Genomic DNA, 25,104 nt, shown 5'->3' with positions numbered 1-25,104 from the left:
GAAACATAATAGTACATTTGCTCTTAGAGCAAAGTCATAAATGGTTTCAGCAGCTCTTCACTTTTGTAAACCTAGTAATAAAAATAATAAATCCAACCCAGCCCACTTCTATTATCTAGGCCAGAAAGCAGCTGCAACAGCCATATGTTTTTAGAGACTAATTTTATTTCCAGTGAAGTCCGTTACAAAACTGTTGTCTCTAATGAGAGAAAGATTAGTGGGTCCTGTCTACAAAGCAAACCAAGTATGCTAACCTGGTATAGCCATATGAAACATTTAGCTGCTGCCAAGCCTACTAAGTATTAATCAGGCTATGTTTAGAACATACTATGCTTATTTCCAGCAATCTACAATTGGCTTGAAGGCAGTGCTGTTCTTGAGTAATTTTTCACCATTGTGCACTAGGATGCTGCTCCATTATGGCAACAATGGCACAGAAAGTTCAGGGTAAACAGGGCTTGAGGGTTCTTCAATGGCAAGATATGCATGAAATTTTGCAGATGGCAGTTTGGCAATCTTCTTCCCAATTCTCTTCTTCCCAATTCTTCCTGCTGTGGGACATCTTAGAAAGTTTTGATTGACGTATTGCTGACCCTGATCTGGACACATGTCAAACCCAAACCTTTCTGTTTCCTCACACTCAATTTGCTCTAGTAGTTTCATTGTTGGCTTCACTAGATTAACTATAATGGTCAGAAATTTTGTAACAAGATTAGCACAAACACAGTGTTAACTGGTTGCAGGTGCCTTTAATAGTCATAGTATTCACACATTCTCATGGAACAAAGGAAAAAATACCACAATAGTGTCAAGCCATTAAGTTGAAAGGGAGCTGTATCTATTCTCAGTTTTCAGAACATTGTCCACAACTGGTTTTAGGACCAGTGATACTAGGGAGCCTAGCAGAATGACATCTATCAATAAATGTAGATGATGGGATACCTAAGACACATATTTTGTTTATCAACAAGATTATTTGAATATGATAGTTCAAGTGTTCAGTTGTCTTCTGCATAGAAAAAAAAAATCAGCAAAGTACATCTGATTTTTAAAAGGTATATCTGATTTTTAATTCAACCTCAAACTTTTCCCCCCTCCAGTTTGCAGTCAAGTGGGCTTGGCCATATCGGAAACTTTTCCTTGCCCTTTTCATCTTTCCATGACTCTCATACTACTTGAGTTCTTTCCTAGTAAGTGGGAAACAAGAATCCACTAACTGAGCCCCTCATATCTGTTTTACTGCAGAGAATTAATGGAAATAATCAGAAATTGCAATGCAGTTCTACTAATGATCACACACATGCATGCAGATTACTCTTAATGAAAGTCTTTATTCTTTTGTTTTACACCATTACACAGATCAAAATAATTAAAATGATAATTTAACCAGTACCTCTGACATGTTTGATAGTTACGTATTTATTCAGTGTGGTTTTTTTCCTAATAATGTCAGAATCACTAGAAGATCTTGAGTTAACCAAGAATATTTAGAAAGCATCTTTTCATTTGACATGGCCTTTTCTTTATCAGGCAAATTCTTCAGAGGAGTCAGAGGTTTCCCAATGCAATGCTGGCAGACTTCATTCTCTGTGATGCCATCAAAGGGAAGAGGAGAGGTGGATGCCTTTTTATTCCCACCCAGATTCTTAAAATTGCATTTGTTTCAAAATGATGTGGACACATTGATAATGAAATCACTCTTATCTGTTCTTGAGAACAATTATTGCATAATACCTTGGCTAATCTGTTAATTTCAAAAGTACAGTACCAGGTCCTATGTCTATCAAGAGTAGCTGATGTTTATTTAATCAAACTTAAGTCTACCTTGCCCTTACTGTGTGCAGCCTGTATGAGGTCTTAGACAGAGCAGCAACTTCTTATTCCTTTAGGCTAAGTACAGACAGTCAAAAACACTGAAGCCAAATTGATTTACCAGTTAGTTTAAGCTGTGTACATTGAACTGATAAAGAAGTGAACAGACATTCACTTTTGATTCCAAAAATGCAGCTGCATGCCTTCAATGGCCCAGACCAGAAGCCGGGGGTCGGGGGCACTAGAGCACACCTCCATGCCTGGCTGGTGCATGCAGCTTGGGCCAAGGCAAGCCTGCCCACCCTGCAAGGAAGTGGTGGCGGGGCAGGTTGCAGGGGAGGTGCAAAGCATCCTGGGGTGCTAGGGGACTGTGAGTGAATTTGAATCTGGAAAGGATCTGGGACAGAAGTTCAATAAACCAATTTAACCTAAATCAGTTAAGTCTGATATTACATCTATCCAGACTGATCTTCAACTGGTTTCAGCCATTTTAAAGGTGGTTTATGTGCACTGAACTTCTGTTGTCTTACAGATTTGAATCAGTTTCCGATCACTTATCCCAGTTTATGTGTATTTGCTACCTTAAAGACTTCTGCAAAATGGCTGTTATTTTTTTAGATTTCTTTTCCATTCTTTTTACCAGTATTTTCAGTAGGATAGTCTTTTTGTAAACTTCTGTCTCTAGAATATAAGTATTTATTGTAGGGGTGCACTAATAGAGATTTTTTGGGCCAATACCAATGGGCAATTTTTAATTCGCCATATTGGTTGATACCAATCTGATTCTGATATGCAGCCCTGCAGCATGGAGAGCAGTGTCCAGCTGGTAAGTCTGTTGTGGAGGAAGGGGTGGGGGGAAGGAAGAGGTTTGGGGAGAGAATGGGTGTGGGGTGGCATATCGAGGCCCCTCGCACTGAGGGAGGGACAGGGGCAGGCGCTGCTCAGCCAGGGCAGCACAGGGCACCAGACAGAACTGCAGCTCATTTGGGAGATGCGGGGGTGGCATGGCTCCCATCTCTGCACACACCCCAGGGGGGCATCGGGGGGGGGTGTCCCCCTGATCTTGCACGGAGTGGGGCAGGTTACTGCTGTGGGCTGAGGCCATGGCTGTGTTGGGCTCTTCCTGGTGGGGAGGAGGGGGGTGCTCAGCCAGGCTGTACTGGGGCCACGGTGCATGGTGGCAGGACTGGGACCAGGGGCTATGGCAAATTTTGGGATGGCTGCAGCCCTACAACCTCCCCTCCCAATGCCGCCACCACCCATCCTGAGCACCACCTGGCCCAGACCCTCCTCTGGGAAGAGCCGGGTGCAGCTCCGGCTCTAGCCCACAGTGGCAGCCCTCCCTGACCCTGCACACAGATCTGGGGGCACATGCCCTCCTGGGGTGCATGCAGCGGTGGGAGCTGCCACTCTCATGCCCCCTGGATGAGCCATGGCTCTGTCCCGCACCCTGCCCCACCCTGGCTATGCAGTGCTGGCCCCTGCCCCAGCCTCAGCCCCACTCCCACTTCCTCCCTCACCACAGGGGCCTCATTCTGCACCCCATGCCCCTTCCCTCTCCCCTCCCTCCTTTCCCCACAACAGATTTACCAGCTGGACCTGGCTGCTCGCCAAGATGCCGGGCTGCACTTCTGACCACTGCGTACATACAAATGGCATTTATTGGCCACATCAGACAAAAAAAAGCTGATTGCCGATACTCTCAATTTTCCTTATATCAGTACTGATCCTATATGGGACCAATGTATTGGTGCACTGCTAGTTTATTGCACAGTTTTCTGTAGGATTTGATGTTCATGCTTCCTTGTTTCTTATCATAGTCTCATTTCCACTTGTTTCTGCTTGGTTTTGTGTAGCTCAGAAGCCTTTTTCCTCTTCCTGACTCTTTTTGACCCAAATCCTAACCCATGTCTTATCCTTTCCCATGACTGGCATTAAAATTACATGTCCTGCTATAGAGTATGATCCAAATCCACCCAGAAGGACACATAGCTCTCCTATCCTCTCAACAGACAGCCCACTGTTCTGCAAGAGGCCAATCCTTCAGAGCCCAGTGTGCCTCTAGAGGTCTCCAGAGGCCAATCGAGTTCTCTACCACTCCTGTTGAAGCTGAACCTCTAGGCTGCCACAGGAAAAACAGAATCATGGGGCCAAAAGGAGGGCATGTAAAGGGAAATGTAGCTGTGTCCCACATGAGGAGAGCTAGTAGGAAGGGAGACCTGGGTTCTGGCCCTTGTTCCCAGGCTCTTCTGGCATGTGAGAACGTGGGTGGACTATGCATAGGAGCAAGGACACCCTGCAAGGACACCCTGGAGATGTGGTGAAAACATCCCTTTGCATGATCTTCCTAGTAGCCCTTCTCCACCCTACTTTAGTCTGCATTCAGTCCACTCACATTGTTAAAAATAGGATAACAATGCAAAAATGGTGAAGTGTGTATACGAGAAAGTCAAAATAGGGAAAAAACTTGTGGGTCAGCAGACCTGAAGATCCACTGCTATACACTGAGTTTCTAGATAGTAGTTTTTTTTCCCCCATCTAAAGATTTTACAAGTCAGGAAAAGTTCTGTCTGTAGTAGCACTGATGTGCAAAACCAAAACACCAGTCTGGTCCTTTAAAATGATTAGAAGCTGCTGTTTGCAATCCTGTTGCCTAGTGATAGGACTCTATTTCCCCTGAACTAGCAAATACCTTGCCCTTTATGGTCTCGAAACAAGCATCGTGTTTCCGAGATCTATTGGATTTCCAGCAGTGCAAATTTTTGGACTTTCACCCTTTATATCTATAAATCATATAACTTCAACCTAATGGGTATCAACTGTAGGATGCCAAACTACATAATGCTATAATGCTCATGAGTGGCAGAAGGATCATTCAACATGATTTTCATCTACTTGACATGATTTTTAGAGTGCTAGAAGACAAAGAAATATGAAGGAAGGCAAGGCTCTTCCAATCTATTGTTTTGGGCTTTTTTGACCAATGAATCATTCTTCAGTATGTTAAAGGTGATATGAAATGGCTTAGTCCTGGGAATCTCTGGCTATTTCTTCCCAAACTCACAGCTTCCAAGACCCAATGAAATAAAATGTCTGAGAAAGGAGAGAGATATTTCCTTTGTGGCAGCCCTGAAATACAGTGGCAGTCATGTCATGGGTCATAAACAATTAAACAATTTTACTAAACAGCAGTCTTTCATTTTATATTAACAAAACCTTTATTTCTTAGTCATAGAATCTGCAATTTTTTTAAGTGTAAGAGCCAGAGAGTGAGATCTGCAAGTACAAAATGAATATATGAGTCAGGGCTAGCTGTGCGCTTCTCCAGCTTACCATTTAAGCATCAGGAATTGGGGGTCAGAATTTTAGTTTGAAATATATGTAAAAGATTCATACCAGCATAGTCAAATCAGTAGATCACAATGATAGGCATCTGATGATCTGTTCTTTTCAGCTCTGCCACTCATTCTTTGTGTCTTAGATCTTGCATCACTTAAACCTCTCTATGGGTGTGTACACAAGATGCTTTACTACATGTTAGACTAATCAAATGCACAGTAAAGCATCGCTGTCTACATGTGTGCAGCAATTACTACACAGTAGATTAGTCCAATGCACCCTTTTCTAGTACCTTTGGATACAAGTACTAGAAATTGGCACATTAAATTAATGTGCTGAAGTGTACATGTAGATGCTGGCTGAGAGGAAATTGCTCCTGGTCACCCTAAGCAGCAGGGAGCCACTGATGGGGTGGGGTGGGGTGAGGTGAGGTGGGGTGGGGAGCAGAGCAAGCTGTCTCCACTGCCAGGCAGCCACCCTCCAACCATGTGGAGACTGGGACACGTCTTGATCTGGTCTGGATCTGGATGTGTCCCAGTCTACATGTGCCTGGGAGGCAGCTGACCCCAGAGCTGGGACAACTCTTCTAGCCCTGGAAAGATTGGGGTGGGCCCCCCATACTCCTTGCCAGCTGTGGGCTAGCAGCTGGGGGAGCAGGGCAAGATCAGCCCTGTTTTGAACTGCTCCCATCAGGAGCAAACTTACTTCCGACGAGCACATGTTCAGATGAGTGCTCAGGAGTGCTTTAATGAGCTTGAATTTTCTGTACAGAAAATACAGGTGCATTAATTTAATGTGTGGATGCAGCCTGTATTTCAGTATTCCTATTTCTGTTTGGGAGGTTTGATACATTCATATTTGTAAGCTCTGTGAGATTTTCAGCTGAAAAGTATTTTGTCAATAAAAAAAATTACAATGTTTTTGATGTGAGGTTTTCTTCATAACTTCATCACATACATTTGAATGTGTCTGCTAAAATATAGGATGATAGTTTTTAAGACACCCTAGAAATCAGGTTGACAAGGTTCTTTGGGTAGATGTGATATCTTTTATTTGACCAACTAAGTATTTCGTTGGTCTAATAAAAGATATTACATCTACCCAAAGAACCTTGTCTGCCTATGTCCCTAGGCTAATGCAGCTACAACCAACAACCCTAGAAATCAAGTTTTGATTTTTTGACCCAGAAATGCTCGTTCACTTGTTTGTACATCTTCTCTCTCTCTCTCTCTCTCTCAAAAGAAGGCATAATACATGTTTCTGTAGGAGGCTAGTGTTCATTTCCTGTTGCTAAGCAGCTGCCTAATGCAGGACAAATATACTGAAATGCCATATTTTTAGCATTTCATAAACCAACCTGTTAAAAAAATCTCCAATACAATTTATGCTTTGCAAATTCCAAATGGTGTTTTGTGAAGCAAACAGACGTGGATACCCTGACTGCATCAAGATGAATTCATTTTGCTGGAAAAAAATGAATAAGAATGTAATCAAAATTAAACACCTAGGTGGAACATTTTGAGAATCAGAAATACAATACAGCACCATTAATTATCCTTTTTTCTATTGAGAGTAAATAAGAGAATTTTGATGCAGAACTATGGGTACAGGAAGGACCTTAAATGATCTATTGTCTAGGCTGCATTTAATATCAAGTATTTCAAAGACATGACAGTATTAGGTTCAGGGAGAGGGAAGGAGGATAGACTCATATTTGGTGAGTATTGGTTCAGTCTACCTACAGAGAAACACTGTCATTTTGCTATCCTTTCTAGAACAGAAGTGGTAGGTGAGAAGGAAGAAGAGAGAATGCAGATTTCAGTAAAGAGAAGTATAGCTACAAGTCCCCACCAGCAGCTGAAAAACTTTTCTTTTCCCTATTCCCCATCAATTCTGTTTCCTTAGCCTTACTCTGCTATACCTATAGAACCTGGGTGTAACAACTCTGCAGGTTGCAACATGAGTTGTGCTGAGGATGATTTAGAGGCTGATACCAGGAAACTCCACAGTCTTGGGGAGTTTCGTAACAGCTTTGAGCACAAAATGCATCTCATGGCTGCAAGCACCAGCACTAAATAAAGCACACTTAAAATAAAGACCTAAGTTACAGCAATCCAAATGGAGTTCTTTTATTATTGCACAGAGCTTTGGGTATCTCAGCTAAGGCTTCTCCCACACCTGAAAGGGGAAACTACAGCAGGGTTCCTTCTCCCCATACCCACAATGAATGTTGTAAAAAAAGAAAAGGGCAGAAGAGCAGAAAAGCCATCCCATTGTTCACAAGAGGAGAATGAGGAAAGATGAAGCAGAGCCATTCTCAACTATTGGTTTATTTCTGCTCCCTTCCTCCTCCTCTGTTCCTGTGAGAACAGGCATTTGATAGGAAGGAGGGGAGTTTGACTTGCTTCCTGCAGTGACCTTCATTGGCTGTTCTTCCCTAGAAGTTGGGTGAGCAGAATTGACAGCCAATCAGAGGGCACATCCAGACAAGCACAGGTGTTTGTTTCCCTGGGGACAAGTAGCAGTGGCACACCTTGTACTTGTCCCCAGGGAATGTCCATGCCCTGCACCCTCTGGCATGCAGCAGGTTACCCTGGGTGGGGCAGTTGAGGCTGGGGCCAGCAACTGTGCTGGCTCCAGCAGCCTTACTGGTGGTCCTAGGGGCTCTGGGGAGCTGAAGTCATGGCAGGAAGCCTAGGTGTCAGCCAGAGCATGGCTTTGGCCAACCAAGGTCTGGTTTTGGGCGGCATGTGTTGTCGCCATGTGCACTGCCCCACTTTTTTTTGGTGTGGGTTTTTTGATCTTTGGGAGATCCCAAGATCAACCCCCCACAACCCTCCTGTGGTGCAAAGTAGTAGCACGGGGAATGCCTGCACATGCAGTGTGTGGCACTGCAGGTGGGTCTACTGAGGGGGACAAAACTAGACGAAAAAGAGGGGGACAAAACTAGAGGAGAGGAGGACAAAACTAGACCAAGCTTAAATTAGAGTAGATAGATGCACACAACACATTCCAATAAGAAAAAACTGAGTTCTTTATGTATAAAAAGTGAAATGAATGCTAATATTTACTTTTAGAATTTATAAGGCAGTTTCTAAGATAAAGTGGTATATTCTCCTGTGTGGGGGAGTTCTTTTGGAACCTGCAATGTTAAGGCCAAAGCCTGTTTTCTGATATAATTTTCAGTCAAAAGTTTGTTACCTTTAATTGAATTCCAAGCAATGAATAGACTAATTCATGTTTGTAGCCAGATTGAGTGAGATCTACAACAAAAAGTTCTCATTGAAAATGAATGCTAATTGGGGTAAGTCCATGCTAAGGTGTGGTGTCCCTGGACACAGTCCAGGACACAGTCCCTGTTTGGCTGTTTTTGGACACACCCTGCCAGCTTGTGTCCATAGACATAGTCCAAATCCATATATGTCAGTAAGGCCATTCCCAGGTCATCCCAATGGCCACTTTTAAACATACCAGAGATCAAGGTTTTGAGTGTGGCTGCTGAGGGACATTCTGGATCAGTCTCACTTGTGCATTTCTAGGTTTGGAGGGGTCTGCAGGCATGAGTGGGAGGATGGTGTATACTTAAGAATAACCAAGCTGGGACATTACCCACTGAGATAAGACTGGATGGTGGTAATAAGCTTTCAGAAGCAATATAATAAGCAATGTCTATATAGACTGGGTACCTTCTTTGGCTCTTTTATCTATTAGATGGTTGACTCAGCTTTAGATAAAAGCACCAAAAAGCCCTGCTGAAGCGGCCAATCTATACACATGCTGCAGAGTCAGGTTTAAGTAATGCATTACTTCTTCTGGTAAAGCCTGTTTTTTTTTAACATCTGCAAGCAGCTTTTAAGTCTGTGGAATGTTATGCCATCATAAATTTAGAACAATTTCAGAGCAGTCACAGGTTAAGGTTTAATGCTGTCTCGGACCTACACAGCTGTGATTTTCCAGTAGAAGGTCGAAGAACAGGGATATGGACAGGAGTTAGGACTCTATCCCTCTTCTGGGGTGGGAGAGGAGCAGGAAAGGTGGCATGTAGCTCAGAGATGATGAAACCACCATGTGGAAGGGGAAAAGTCTTGGGGAAAAAAACTTTGAAGTAAATGGATGGTGGGGGAGGGGGCAGCACAGGGGAGAAGTAAGGACAAATGAGTGAAAAACAGGATGGAAAAAAACACAGAACAACCCAGACCTGGGAGAATTGGGCTAGCACTCATACCAGTGCAGAGATGAGATCCATTGAGCTCACTTCATGTCACCCTGGGGCACAACTGAGACTCAGTGGGTTTGCTGCATGTTAGAGTAAGCAGTAAACTGGTGAGCTGCACTTGGGTGCTCAGAGTGGTCAGGGTATCCTGGGGTCACACTCCCTGAGGGGCGGGAGGGAGTGTTGGCTTGGGACTAGCACCACTCCCTTGGTCAGTAGGGTTCAAGAGGGCTGAAAATTTGCCCAGGGAGCAAAGGAGCGGGAAGGGCTTGGAATGGTGCTTCTTGGGATGCTGGAGGAATGAAAATAGTGTTTTATCTCACTAGAGCAGACTTAACAGTACCTTGGAATGACTTGGGTAAAACAGATCAAAGATAACCCTCACCTGAAGTGGCAAAACTGTAAAATATTTAGAGACTACTTAACATGGGTTAGCACCTTTTAACAAGTACATGCTTGTGTTTTAGGGGTCTTTATAATGGTTTAAAGGTAACCTTTAACATCACCCTCAGTTAGAAAATGTCAGTGCAACCTTAATTCAGCCTCCTTGTATATGTACTGTATTATGCTTAATTACATAATGCCATATGATAGTTTTTTGCATCATGCATCTTCAAAAACTTTGCAAGTTTTTGCTATTACTACAGTTACTAAATATGTACTACCCCATTAGAAGTATTGGATTTTGTAGGTTGTTTCTTGCTATTTATTTTAATCAAGTGAAGCATGAAAATACGTTTGTAACAGACAGGAGATATAATTTAAAGACTGAATTAGATGTGTTGGTTGAATTGATTGCCATTAGTTAGTGAGAGAGAAAAATGAATTTGCTTTAGTAAAAAGTCTGAATAATGTTTGCTTACATTATTAACTGATGTTAATTCCAAACTCCCTCGTCCAAGGTTTGATTGAACTGATGGAGTCATTTAAGAAGACATAATTTTATTTGACAAAAGAGTTTATTCCAGGTTGCATACGCTGGATTAAAATGAACATCTTTTCATTTCAACTGTATTTTTGCTTCATTTATTTCCTCATCACAAATGTTTATGAGAATAGGTTTCTGCATCTTCGTGATGGCAGCCTTTCAAAGTATTGAAAACTGTTATCACATCTCCCCTTAATTTTCTTTGCTCCAAGCTAAACATACTCAGATCTTTTAGCTTTTCCTCATAAAGTTTATATCACATGTCCATTATCATCTGCATCTCTTTCCTCTGGACCTTCTCCAGTTTCTCTACATGCCTTTTTAAACACCCTGCTCCAATCTGGACTCAGTTTACTGCCGGTGGTCTAAGACATTCTGAGTAGAGTGTTCTTATCACCTTTCATATTTTTCATACAATGCTTCTGCTAATGCATTTTAGAATTGCATCTGCATTTTTTGCTACTGCTAGGCTAGTTATCTCCTATTCTGTATCTGTGCAATTATATTTTCTTCACTATATGCTGTACTTTACATTTGTCTCTGTGGAGTTCCCTTTTTTTAACTGAAGTCTGAGTTGATGGTTCTCCAATATACTAAGATCCCTTTGAATTTTAATCCTACTCTCCTAAGTGTTTGCAAACCCTCCTAGTTTTCTTTTGTCTGCACATGTGATCTGTCTATTTTTCATCCCTGCATCCAAGTGATTAATAAAAACGTTATAAGCGCTGGACATAGAACAGAACCCTGTGGAATCCCACTTGCAAACTCCTTCAATTCTGACATTGATCCATTTATAGTTACTTTGCTTGCGGTCATTTAACCAATGATGTATGCACTTAACAGTAATTTTGTCTAGCTGAAGTTTCTTCAGCTTGCTTATGAGAATGGCACGTGGGACTCTGTGTTGCTTAAATCCAGTTATATTATATCCACCTCACTTCCCTTATTCATCAAATCAGTTACTGTCTCAATGAAGGATATCAGTTTGGTGATTTTTTCTTGACAAGTCCATGATTTTTTCTTGACAAGTCCAATCTGGCTTCTAGTGATTACCTCCTCCTTATCATTACCCATATGTTCACAAATTGAACATTTAATTATTTGCTTTTGTAATTCCCTAGGTATTGAAGCACTTTCTTAGGTATTGATCCCTAGGACTTCCTTTTTATTCCCTGTTTAGAGATGGCTACTATGTTAGCCCTTCTTTGTTTTATGGGACTGTGTCTGTTATAAGTTTGCAAATATTCTTTAGGTGTTTCATTATATACTCTGGGACAAATTTCATTAGGCCTTGCTGACTAAAATGCATTCAAGTTAGTCAGAAATTCCCTGACTCACTCTTCCCTTTCTTTGTTTATATTAATTTTGTGAGTCATTCAGTCTCAGGGTTTGGGGGGGAAGTTATTATTGTTGTTATTGGTTTTTAATATTGCAAAGTACTCTCTTCTATGAATAGCTCACTTTCTCCTTTGAGCAGTGGACCCACCATTTTACTGTTTTTTTTTAAATCTGACATTTGTTGAACTCCTTTTTGAGAACACTTTAATTTCTGAGGGAACTATGCTTTCTTGTAAGATTATTCTGTGCAGTTAATGCTCTGTGAATATTTTAGGACTATAAAATAAATAAAATTTTAATGTGTAAAGTATCCTAGAATTAGTACTTTCCCAGAGTGAAACATCTGTACAGTACTTCAAAAAATATCAGTTCTTCTTTTAAGCCTATAATGCACAATTCTGTGGTCAGTTCTGTGTAAAACAAATACTCCTTCTGCCACATTTTCTAAATATTTTTGAAAATATGATGTAATGTAGAAATAAAATTAATATTTTATGACTCTTTCCTAGTGGGAGGAAAAGTGATATTCAGAATGATTAGAATTTGGACATCAAAATAGGATTAGATAATCAGACAAGTTTCACTGATTGTTTCTAAATAAATATGACATTTTTAGACAAAGTTTTAAAAAACAGGTGGTTAAACTGGATTTGTAAATCCATAGATATAATTTGTATGAATCCTAGTTACATATGCCCAGGTGTTCTGATGTTGAGCAGCTCTTACTGACTTGTATGGTAGCTATTAATATATGATAACTTTGAAAAATAGCTACTTATTTAGCTGACTAGAGATAGATTTAATTTTTAGGGAGCAGAATCACAAAATGTTAACTTTGCTACATGCTAAATTTGTTACACATTTTTCAAAGGTAACTTTATCCTGGTTTTGAGTGATTACCTACATAGGAGGGAAGTGTGGCATGTGTCTGATCCATTTATACCATATACTAAATTAATTTACTAATTGGCAAATGTGTCACTTGAATTTAATAATACTGACTTTTGTTTCCTTAAAATACAAATGGAAATCTTGCAAGAGAAAGATTTTTCATGAGATGCTCACTATTTCCTTTTTTGGTAAAATAGCCCTTCTTACAGTATTTTGGCAGTTCTGGTACCATTACAGGCTGGAATCTGGCATTAGAATGAAAGCATCCATATATATTTCAAACTTAAAGTTTTTGTTTCAAATATGACTTTAGAAATGGTTCACTCAAATGGTAGCTTTATAGAAATGTCTTTCTTAGGAATTAGACCCTGTGCATTGCTCATTTTTCTTTTTCTTTTCTCCTTTCTTTTTTAAAGCCAAGATAAAATTTGATAAGCTGAAGGAAATTTGGAAGCACTCACATATTTCAGAGAGACACTCACTCCCTTTTAGTCCAAGAAAATGAATAATAGAATCACCATGTTGTTTCTCCATCTAGGGAATAAGAGAAGAGTTAGTAGTAGAAAATTCTATAAATCTCAAGATGAGCACTGATGCTTACACAGATTTAAAGGTCCTTTCTGTCTGTAGTCATAATAGTTTCAGCAGCTGATATGATACCGGAGGAATAAACAGACTCTCTTAAAAATTTCTAGATAGAGTCTATAGAACCCAGAACAGAACCCAGGTTGTTAACATATAAGACTGCAGATGCACCAGTACAAGGCATGGGAGGTGATAGTGCGTGCCTCTCTACTTTCCACTGGTTAGGCCTCATCTGGAATGCCGTTTGCAGTACTGGGCTCCACACTTTAAAAAGGACATAGAGACATTAGAGAGGGTCCAGAGGCAGGCAACAAAAATAATAAAGGGCTTGAAAAGTAAGGCTGGAAGAGCTAGGCATGCTCATCTTGTGGAAAAGGTGCTTAAGAGGGGACATGATAGCACTCTTCAAATACTTGAAGGGCTGCCAGGAAGGAGAGGAAAGCACCTGTTCTTTCTTGCTGCAAAGAGGAGGGTGTGGTCCAATGGCTTGAAGTTGCAGCAAAGTAAGTTTAGATTGCATATCCGGAAACACTTCTTCACTGTTAAAATATTCAGAAAAACTTCATTGTTAGAGTAGTGAAGCAGTGGAATGGATTGCCTAGGGAAGTTGTGGGCTCTCCATCACTAGAGGTGTTCAAGAAGAGGTTGGACAGTCACTGGTCGGGGATGATCTAGGCATAGCTATGCCTATGTTCTACTATGAGTATTTCACATGCTTCTGGGATTTCCTGATTGCCCCTGCTCCAATTCCTCCAACGAGTCAGGGTGTTTTTAAGCCTCCCTCAGAAGCATTGGGTGATGGCTACAGCCAAGGCTGGAGACTTTGACTGGGGTGTGCTAATGATTTTGGTCAGACCAAAGCTGGATGTTCCTGGCTTAAGGGTCTTGCCTCTCCACTGAGGGTCAGACCAATTGCCATATTTGGGGTCAAGGAGGTATTTAACCCATAGCCAGATTGGTATGGACTGTGAGAGTTTTTTCCTTCCTCTGTATTGGGGGGCATGGCCCTCTCCTTGGGATCTCTTGAGCATATAAGGACAACATTTCATTGAAGCAGGCTGCTTTACTTACGCCAGGTTAGGGCATTAGATCTGTGTTGTGTCTTTCATGGATTTTAGATTATGATTATATAGGATGGTTTGGATAGGGCTGATCCTGCCTCAGGCAAGGTGTTGGACTAGGTGACCTCTGAAGGTCCCTTCCAGCCCTACTTCTCTATTATTCTATGTAAAGGTTGGCTGGTAGTATAGTTCATCTGGGACACTTTCTTTCTCAAAACAATATGTGGCACATTGGAAAACTGGGGTTCACACACCACCTGAGTTCAGTGTCTCTCACTTCTCTGATTTAAGGACACATTCAGCATAATGATGGAGATGATGAGAGACTGGTTATATGCATTTGGTAAAAATATTGTTTAGATTAAAGTAGTTATATATGAACTGGGAGGCTGGTTTTCATTTGTTTTAAGTGAGCCACAGCCATGTCTTAGAATATATCACCATTCTCATGCCCCCTAGGTTTGTTTTCACATAGGACTAATCAGGCAGAGATTTAATTAAATGAAAAGTCATTTTACAGTTTGGATTTTGTTGATTTCTAATGTTTAGGACCTAAGAATCACAACAGTAGAATAAAATCAACAGGGTTTCTTGTGAAGATATTAAAATATTAATCTATATTTCTCCTTTAAAAATTTTGGATCAGAAACCCTCCTATCCCTTTGTTGTTAGAGTTATCATTTCTTTATCTGTTAAAGAAGAGAGGTAAAAACTCAGTCAAAAACTCTGGATTAGAATAAAGAGCTATGATGTGACTTTCAATTTGACATACTACACACACGCACACACGCACACACACACGCACACAATTTAAACAAAACAGAAAACAAAAAGAAGAACAATGAAATGCCATCATAGGCAATGCGTGGGGGGGCGTGGGGAGGGGGGCATGTGTCCCCACTGAGATTGGCCCTCACTGGTTGGGGAGTGGGGGTGCCAAGAGAAGTGCCAGCCGGTGCCCCCCCTGAGATTGGCACCAGCCAGGGAGTGGGGGGCACCGAGAGAAGCACTGGCTGGTGCCCCCCCAGAGATTGGCACCGGCTGAGGAGTAGGGGTGCTGAGAGAAGCAAAACCAGAAGTGCCAGCAGCAAAAGCACTGGGGGACCACCTCACCTAGTTGGTGACCCCACCCCCCCACCTGGTCCCCCCCCCCCCCCCCGACTCAGGAGGCACCAGGCGCCCATGAATGCCATTAAAAATAAGATCTATACTGGTAACATGCACAATGAAAGTGTTTCATTTCCTTCTTCCTTTTTACCCCAGCAAAACTCTTTGCATGCGGATGCTGTTTACACTTTTCACTGAAAGCTGACCCTTTGTTTTCTTCAAATTAATGGAAAGTGAATTCCAGACTTGTAGGAATCAGCAGAAAATCAAGGAGGTGTTAGGAAGAAAACACCCTAGTTTGCATTATGTTGTCGCTGTTGTTGGCAATCCCTCAATTTGAGGATGATCTCTATTACAGCTTGTTGATGGGTTTTGAGATGATTTAAGAATCCAATCCCTGAGCCACAGACCCATCCACAGAAGTTGCAGGTCTTTCCGCAGGGGTGGACAGGCTTTAGGCCAGGATTTGGCCTTTTCCTTCCTCCACCCTCTCTTCAAGGATGAGATGATTTACCTCCAAATGGGCAGGCACTTAGTTGAGATTGCAGCCTCATTGGAGTTGGATGACTATAAAAAACATGGAGAACAGAGTTGGAGTGATGACATATCCTTGCTTGACCCCAGCTTGGATGACAAATGGATCTGTCTCCAATCTGCTACATAGAATGGTCACAGTCATCTGATTGCAGAGAAGCCTTAGGACCTTGATATACTTTTCAGGACACCCAAATCTGCTCAACACTTTCCACGAGGCTTCATGATTGATGGAATCAAAGGCTTTGGTGATGTCACCAGGTCCTGGTGTTGTTCCTGACACTTTTAGATGGTTCGGGAGGATGCTGGCAAGGATTTTCCTTGCTGTGAAAAAGATGGCAATACCTTGATAGTTCCCCCACACTGTCTTATCTCCTTTCTTGAAGATAGTCATGATGTTGGCATTCCTTAGGTTCCCAGGGATCTCTTCATTGTTCCAAATGCATAGAATAAATTTGCGGAGTCTCAGCACCAGTTCTTTACCACAAGGCTTGTAGATTTCAGCAGGTATGCCATGGGGTTCAGTAGCCTTGTTATTCTTGGTTTTCTTGATGACATGCCAGAAATCTTCTAGGATAGGAGGGTTGGTGAGGCATCCCTTTTCAGGGCATTGGGAGGTGGATATAGGATCCAAACCATCCTATATAATCATAATCCCTGGTGGTATCCACCACAGGGGACTCATGGTTCAGGAGTGCCTCAAAGTGCTCTTTCCATCTAGCTTGGATAGATTCATTGTCTTTGAGGAGCATCAGTCTAGCCTGTGGTTGCTGGAAAGTAGGACCATGGGAAACTGGGCTGTAGATGACCTTCATTGCTCAGAAAAATTATGCACGTTATGTTTCTCAGCATTGAGCTTGATCTCTTTGGCTTTATCTTGCCACCATTGATTTTTGATTTCCCAGATCCTCTTTTGAGTTTTGGCTTTTGGGAGTTGCTGCATCTTTTGCTGCTGCTGAAATGAGGTGTCTTCTTGTCAAGCAGAATGGGCCCTTTTCTTCCAGTCATTTAGGGCTTGGATGTCAGTATTACATTTGTTGAACCAGTCTTGGTGTCAATGTGTAGTATAGCCTAGGGTTTCAGCACAGACCATGTGGATGATGGCTTCAAACCCCTTCCAGACTTCCTCAATGTTGCCTTCATTTGTGGACAGGGCAGAGAGCTTTCTGTGGAGACACTTCATAGTTTCATAGTAGTTTGGGGTCAGAAGGAGAAGGGACCTAAATAGATCATTTATTCCACCCCCCTGCCACTGGCTGGAGCACACGCTGGGATCACACAACCCCAGACAGGTGTTCATCCAACCTCTTTTTTAATTTACCCAAGGTAGGAGCGAGGATCACTTCCCTAGGAAGTTGGCTCCAGATCCTGGCCACCCTAACAGTGAAATAGTGCCTCCTAATCTCTAACCTGAACTTATTCTCCAGCAGCTTCTGGCCATTGTTCCTCATCACCCCAGGTGCTGCTGGGGGGAATAGGACCCTTCCTATTTGCTGCTGATCTCCCCTAATAAGTTTGTAGGCAGCCACCAAATCCCCACTCAGCCTCCATTTGCTGAGGCTGAACAGGTTCAAGTCTCTTAGCCTCTCCTCATAGGGCCTGTCCTGCTGCCCTCTCACCAAATGGGTGACCCTCCTCTGAACTCTATCTGGGCTGGCCACATCTTTTTAAAAGTGCGATGCCCAGTACTGGACACAGTACTCTAATTGCAGCCTGACCAATGTCGCATAGAGGGGGAGTATCACCTCTCTGGACCAGCTTGAGATGCATCTTTGGATGCACGACAAGGTGCAGTTGGCTTTGCTGGCTGCGGTCTGGCATTGGCGGCTCATGTTCATCATGGAGTCAGTAATGACTCCAAGATCCCTTTCCGCCTCTGTGCTCACAAAGGGGGAGCTCCCCAGCTTGTATGTATGCTGTGGATTCCTTCTCCCCAGGTGCAGTACCCTGCATTTATCTACATTGAAGCCCATCCTATTACCATCCGTCCACTTCTGTAGTCTGTCTAAATTTAATTGCAGCCTCTCTCTCCCTTTGAGCATGCCTACCTCTCCCCACATCTTGGTGTCATTGGCAAACTTGGATAACGTGTTTTCCACCCCCTCATCCAAGTCGCTGATGAAGATGTTGAACAATGTAGGCCCCAGGACCGAGCCCTGGGGGGGACCCCACAATTCACATCCTGCCAGGTCACGTGTGACCCGTCCACCACCACTCTCTGGGTGCACCCCATCAGTTAATTTTTGACCCATCCAACTGTATAGGCATCGATGCCACAGTCGCTCAATTTATTAATGAGAATGGGGTGAGAGACAGTGACAGTGACACTGTTGGAGATCTTTACAGACCTTTGGGTCTTGAAGAGATTAGGTGTTTAGAGTCCTTTGCATTGCTTTTGGCTGTTTTCAGTGTTTTGGAGCAAGGCGGATGTTACTAATGGATATGACAAGATAGTGATCTATCCAGCAGTCATTGGCTTCTCATATAGCTTATGTGATATGGACATCCATTTGATCACGGGCCCTAACAATAACATAGTTAAGGAGGTGCTTAGTGCAAGGGTTTCTCCAGGTGGTCTTCTATCTGTCACTCTGCCTACTCCTAGTGATGCCACTCTGGAGTTTGAGGTCACATCCAACTCTGGCATTGAAGTAATGAAGGAGAATGATTTTGTCTTCCTTGTGAGTGTTAGTATGTGATCAAGGTTGGAATAGAACTGTTCTTTGACATAGTCATCAGTATCAAGCATTGTGTCATATACACTAATGACAGTGGCATACTTTTTTTTGCTGAGCTTAAGACAGACAGTCATAAGATGTCTATTAATCCCCACAGAGAGCTCTGTAAGTTAAATGATGGACTGATTCTTGATGATGAACCTAATGCCATGACTGCATCTGTCCTGGGCTAGTTTCCCTTTCCAGAAGAAGGTATGGTCTCCACCCTCTTCCCTTATCTGATTCATATCTGGTCATCTTGTCTCAGAGCTGCAATGTCAGTGTTATATCTCTCCAGTTCCCTGGGGACAATGGCAGTTCTTCTTTCTGGTCATTCACTGTCTTGGTTATTCATCAAGATGTGAACATTCCATGTTGGGAAAGTGAGTGTCTTCTTATGATGTTTTCAACTGCAGAGTGATCCTGCTGGATGTGGTTATCCAGCCAGAAGCAGAAAAGACAGCTTAGGTTTAGGACATCTTTTCTAGCTCCTTCCCCATGTGGGGTGAGCAGAGGGGATGTTGAATAGGATCGTTTAGTCATGGTAGCAGCAACCAAATTGCACCCCTGTCTCAACCAAGGTGCAAGATAACCATCAGGCTTCCACGGCTTGCAGGTTCATGGCTGGAGACTGCAGGATTCACTCTGGTCCAGCACTGCAGGGCTTTTGGAGACTGGTATGGGAGAACACGTTCTTTCCTATGGTAGAAGCCTGCATATGACTTTGTTTAAGATAAGGAAGCTGGCGCACAGAAACAGCAACCACATGATCTTGACAAGGTAGAGATCTAAGCCTACTGGCAAGGGAGAACCCTAGATAACAGGAGAGCTCCATCTTGCTGCAGCCTTTTTCCTGACATCATCTTCACCTGGAGTTTGGAACCTTCCCTCTGGCCTGCACGCCGTGGGTGACTCTGGCACAAGTGTATGGCTTTGGGTAACACAGCTCTGAGGATCATTGAGACACATAAGCTTCTCCACCACTACAAGATCTTGGTCCATGGAGAGGAGTTTATATCAAAGATTATGATGAAATACACGGAGAGATAATATATCAGGTAAATAGGTTCCAACCTATATAAGTCTCTAGTGTGAAAAATCAGCATTAAGACTGTGAATTGCCCTATTGGCAAAACAGGAAGGATCAGAAGCCAATGTTTGCAGTAGTCACATTACCTGAATTTCAGGTCAGTTTGGATGTGATTTCCAGATTCAGCTTCACCACTAGTACTGATATTTTTAAGAGCATGATTCTTTTAGCAATACTCCTGCTGATTAACACCTGCCACCATATGTAGCATATATTAAAAGGATTATTTATTCATTACATTTCCAGGTCTGATCTTCCGGAATTAGGGTGGAAAAACTTGGCTTCACCATTTTTTCACCAGATCCTGTACTTAACATCCATTTGATATAAAAGGTAGCCCTCAGCTTTTTTACAGCTATAGGAAGAGGCATAACTGGCACAATGCATGAACTAGGTGCAGTGACCAACAGGTTCACTGCTCTGGCAGTGTTGGGGGAATGCCACCTTTTTAGTCATCAACACATGTTAAGATGCCTCACCACCAGCAGCAAAACTCTATTTTTTGAGTGCAATGGTGTGCAAAGGTGTGCATTGCCATTCTTGCTCTGCCTTCCCTTCTGCTACTGCTGCAGTCACTGCAGGAAAGGTGCAGGATGTGTGTGGAAGGATGGTGAATAGGAGGATAAGGAGACATCTTAGCTCAATTCCAGCATTCCCCATAGCTCTTAGGCCTTACTCATGCCTTGCTCACCCACCCATTGTTATGCTACTGGCTACAGGAAAAGAGCCAGCAGCCTTGACAAAATTGTGTTAGTCACCCCTAACACCTTTGTCAAATCATTTCTGTGAAATACCGATGTGGGAAGAAGGAATAACTGGAGAATGTCTTCAGTGTGTCTTTCGCACACAACAAAGCACTATGTCCCTACAAACACTGAGTGATGATTGGTAATAGAGACTGGGAGGCTTGTTTTAGCACTCACGACAGTTTAAAAACAATGAGTATTTTCCTTCTATCTTCAGGGCAAGTTTTCCTGTCTGCCTGTTGATTTGAATAATACTCATTACTGTAAGTTCATCTCTTTGAGCAGATAAACGTTAAAAGGTTCTACAGAAGTACACATTTATATTTTGATGAATCAGATGATTTTTAAAGGGAAGCTGCTGTATTGGATTAACAACTATATAATCCAGGATGTGGTGAAGTTATGAAGTGTTTGAGTATGTGTGAGCCATGTAGCTTTCTTTCACATGGTTGAGCCTGCTGATGTCATAAGGCAATTTTAATTCTGTAACATCACAGTGGCAAAAAACCATACAGCAAAATAACTATTAAAGAAGACATTTCTTATTGAATTTTCAGCCGTAATCTCCTAATGAGAATTGCTGTACAAAGAAGTTTTGTCAAAATAGGTCTACATTTTTGGTCTCAAGAAACTTTTTGTGGTAAGAAAAATAGCAATACATTTATGAATTATGTAGGAACAGCAAACCTTTTAAAGCACTTGGCTTATAGAACGTTACTTTACGTAATGGGAAGACATAAAATGGTCAAGTAGCAAGTCTGGTGAGAAATTTATTGAATGTAGGCAGACAAGGTTCTTTGGGTAAATGCGATATCTTTTATTAGACCAACTAAATTGTTGGAAAAATTGTCTACCCACGTTCTTAGACCAACACGGCTACAACCAACAAACCTAAAGCATGGAAATGATTGAATCTAGTGTTTCTGGAAAATTAAATTGAATACTATTTAGGGAACCTACAAAATATTAACAAGTTTAGAAGAAAAAGTCTGCCATCTTCACGTATACAAATCTAGTAAAATGTCATCCTCTTCATGAAGATGTTTATTCATACAGCAATCTTTGACCTGGAGGCCATGACCAAGCGTCAAGATGATCTTGACAACCCTTCTAGCTAGAGGAAGTAACAGTGTAAAAAAGTCTCTGAAAATCATTTATAGACATAAAGAAAGCACTGCATTTGGAAGGGGTCATTTTGGCTTTTTTATTACATTTTAAACCATATAAAAAACATGAAGATTTGGCAGTTTCAAGACAGCTTTGAGCTAGAGTGCTTTTCAGTAGGTGGAGAAGGTGTTTAATGGTACAACTTACTCCAGGCAGTCGTCAGATCCCAAATAACCATGCCTTTTCCTCTAGACTCCAATCTAGCCTCCACCTTCTCTTATTATTGATGTAGCCCAACCTGGCTGCCAGGTAACTTTTCCACAAAGAGAAATTTTACTCTCTGGCAAGGCTTCTGTTCTTGCAACTACTGGTGCTGCTATGGTAATATTCCAAGGATTAGTACCTCTTGTGCTAGATGTTATATAAAAAAGTAATGGAAGTGACAATCTCTGCCCCCCAAAAAATATTAGTCTTGCATCTTCACTTGACACTAGGGTTAATATATTATCTGTCTTCTCTTCCTTTCTCTTCCTTTCTCTTCTCTGTCTCTCTCTGTTTATGAAGCGTTCATTACTAACAAAGAACAAATACTGCTCAGTGATTAGTTTAGGTAACATAATGTTTAGTTAAAATGGTCAGTGGATCGAAGCATTGCTGTTGTGAGCAGTTAAGGGGGTTGCTTTTGTGACCTATTGGCACCAAGTTGATGAGAAAGTTATCCCTGATGGAAACTAGGAAAAAATTTGTCATGGATGCCACAATTAGATAGGTACCTAATTAGGTAGGTACCAAAAAGCAGGTACTGACACAGCAAAAACTCTTGCATATCTTTGGAGTTTTGCATAGAGAAAGTTATTGATTTTGGAGGGGAAGAGGGAGGGAGGATGGGAGTATTATGTCTGATAAACCTGTCTGATCTGAATGTTAATAAGTAATGGAGTATTCTTAATATTATACATTTACAAATACACATAACTCCTGTCCTCTCCTCATATAATGGTCTAAATTCTGTATGTATGAAAGATTTTTAACAAAATAAACCAGAAAGAAATGCCACATGGATCTATCAGTAACAGCTGTTAATAGGTTGAAACTATACGTTAGCTATACAAATTTAAGGAAATGAACATCATTGTACTCTTTGTGTCTCTAGGGATCCGAAAAGACCGGAGAGGTGGGCGTATGTTGAAACAAAAACGCCAAAGAGAGGAGCAGGATGCCAGAAATGGAGAAACTGCTACTGCTGAGATGAGAACCCCCACCCTCTGGACAAGTCCACTTGTGATTAAGCATACTAAGAAGAATAGTCCAGCCCTATCCCTGACAGCAGAGCAAATGGTCAGTGCCTTGCTGGAAGCTGAGCCTCCCATAGTCTATTCCGAGTATGACCCAAACAGACCTTTCAATGAAGCCTCTATGATGACCTTGTTGACAAACCTTGCAGACCGAGAACTTGTGCACATGATCAACTGGGCAAAGAGAGTGCCAGGTAAGAAAAACAAAACATTTGAATACTGAAATGAAAAAAATTACAGCATGATGAATCTCCCTTTTGCTACTTCTGCATGCATGAACGTACATATATACACATCCTTTCCTAATATCTATAAATCATTCAATATATATATGAAAAAATTACAAGCTTCATGTATTCCTGCTTCATAGGAAGCTTTAGAGGAACACAAGCCAAGCCTAAGAAAAGCTTTTTATGGGGGGGAGGGCAGAGAAATACTGCACATTATAATGAATGTGTGGCAGGGGTGCTGGGTTGCCTCAGGCCTAACTGACTGCAGAACTATAGGCTCTCTATAGTTAAAATAGAATAAAACTTGGTGCAGACCTGGGAGTCATTGTGGGCAGTGCATTAAAAACATCAGCTCAGTTAGAAATTATTAACAAGAGATTTGTAAACAAAATGGAAAGTATCATTACGTCCGTTTATAGAGCCACAGTGCATCCACACTCTGAATACTGTGCCCAGTTTTGCTCGTCACACCTCAAAAAGGATATTAAAGAACTAGAGAAGGTACAGAGAAGAGCAACAAAGATGTTTAGTGGTATGGAGGGGCTTCCACATGAGGAGAGACTAAAGAGGTTAGGCCTTTTCAATTTAGAAAAAAATGTTTGAGGGAGGGTCATGAAAAGGGTTTAGAAAATGCTAAATGGTGAAGAGAAAATAAATAGAGATTTATTATTTACTGTCTCTCACAGCACAAGAACCAGGGATCATAACATAAACTAGGTAATAAGTTTAAAACCAACAAAAGGCAGTTCTTTTTCACATAGTGGGCATGTCTACATGAAATGCTTACTGTGCATTAGCCTAATAACACTGCACAATAGTGTGGTGGTTAAAAACTGCTAATAACCTACTGTGCAATGTTATTAGGCTAATGCACAGTGAGCATCACAAATTAACCATGTGCCAGTGCTACTGTGCAGTAACTCTTGTTACTGTGCATTTACTTAGTACTTTATTAAGCAAGTATTAAACTAAATGTGCAGTATCTAAAGCATGGTAATGAATGTGTAGATGCACCCAGTGTGTAATTAGTGTGGAGCTTATTGCCAAGAGAAGCTGTGGAAGCTGTCGGTTTAACCACATTCAGAAAGGGATTGGAACAATTCTTGAAGGAAAGGTAAATCAGTAGTTATTGAACATGAAAGTTAGGGGTACAGTCTCAAAGTCAGACCTTAAATGCTAGAGGCGGCAAGTGGGAAAAACCTTGGTTGTACCCAATTCACTCTCTGTTTCAGCATCCGCTCTCTGCCACTGTGTGAGACAGAATACCAGACAAGATGAACCTATGGTCTGACCCAGTAAATGGCAGTCCTTAAATTTAGATTTTTCTTGGTGGGAAGTTGTTACTACATGAAAGATGTTCAGTTGTTTTTGTAAAATTTGCTCACTGTCTCTGGTCTATTTGTGAATGAACAGCTGTCAACATCGCAAAATGCCACCATAACTGGCACTGAATGGCATGGCTGCTAGCAGTCCAAATAGTGAAAGAAAGAATGAATGGACATTAAACATGACTATCCTTTCATAGAATCATAGCAAGATAGAAAGTTAGGGTTGGAAGGGACCTCAGGAGATCATCTACTCCAAACCCCTTCTCAAAGCAAGACCAGCCCCAGCCCCAGCTAGATCATTCCAGCCAAAGCTTTGTCTAACCGGGTTTTGAAAGCCTCCAAGGATGAAGTTTCCACCACCTTTCTGGGCAACCTGTTCCAGTATTTTACTACCCTCCTAATGAGAAAATTCTTCCTAATATCTAACCTAAACTTCCCTTGCTGCAACTTGAAACCATTGCTCCCTGTTCTGTCATCTGCCACCACTGGGAATAGTCTAGCTCCATCCTCTTTTGAACCCTGCTTCAGGTAGTTGAAGGCTGCTATTAAGTCCCCTCTCAGTCACCTCTTCTCTAGACTAAATAAGCCCAGTTCCCTCAGTCTTTCCTCATAAATCATGTCCCCCAGCCCCCTCACCATTTTTGTTGCCCTCTGCTGGACTCTCTCCAATTTGTCCACATCCTTTCTGTAGTGGGGGGACCAAAACTGAACACAGTACTCCAGATGTGGCCTCACCAGTGCTGAATAGATGGGAATAATCACTTGCCTTGACCTACTGGCAAC

At 41.9% G+C, this 25,104-nt stretch overlaps 1 protein-coding gene across 6 annotated transcripts in view; it reads left to right on the top strand.

Annotated features, from left to right (window-relative positions):
* ESR1 (estrogen receptor 1) overlaps window positions 1-25,104 on the top strand; it is a 301,848-nt gene that overhangs the window by 185,460 nt on the left and 91,284 nt on the right. For all 6 annotated transcript variants that reach the window (XM_014520478.2, XM_025205609.1, XM_025205612.1 and 3 more), the window contains one exon: window positions 22,622-22,957. In XM_014520478.2, coding sequence (XP_014375964.2) covers window positions 22,622-22,957 — 336 coding nt within the window. The remainder of the gene's footprint in view (window positions 1-22,621; window positions 22,958-25,104) is intronic.

This window comes from Alligator sinensis, unplaced genomic scaffold (assembly GCF_000455745.1).
Source record: "Alligator sinensis unplaced genomic scaffold, ASM45574v1 scaffold1177_1, whole genome shotgun sequence".
NCBI classification, from domain to species: domain Eukaryota; kingdom Metazoa; phylum Chordata; order Crocodylia; family Alligatoridae; genus Alligator; species Alligator sinensis.
The sequence above is the reverse complement of the archived record's forward strand: the minus strand, read 5'-3'. Positions and strand labels throughout refer to the sequence as shown.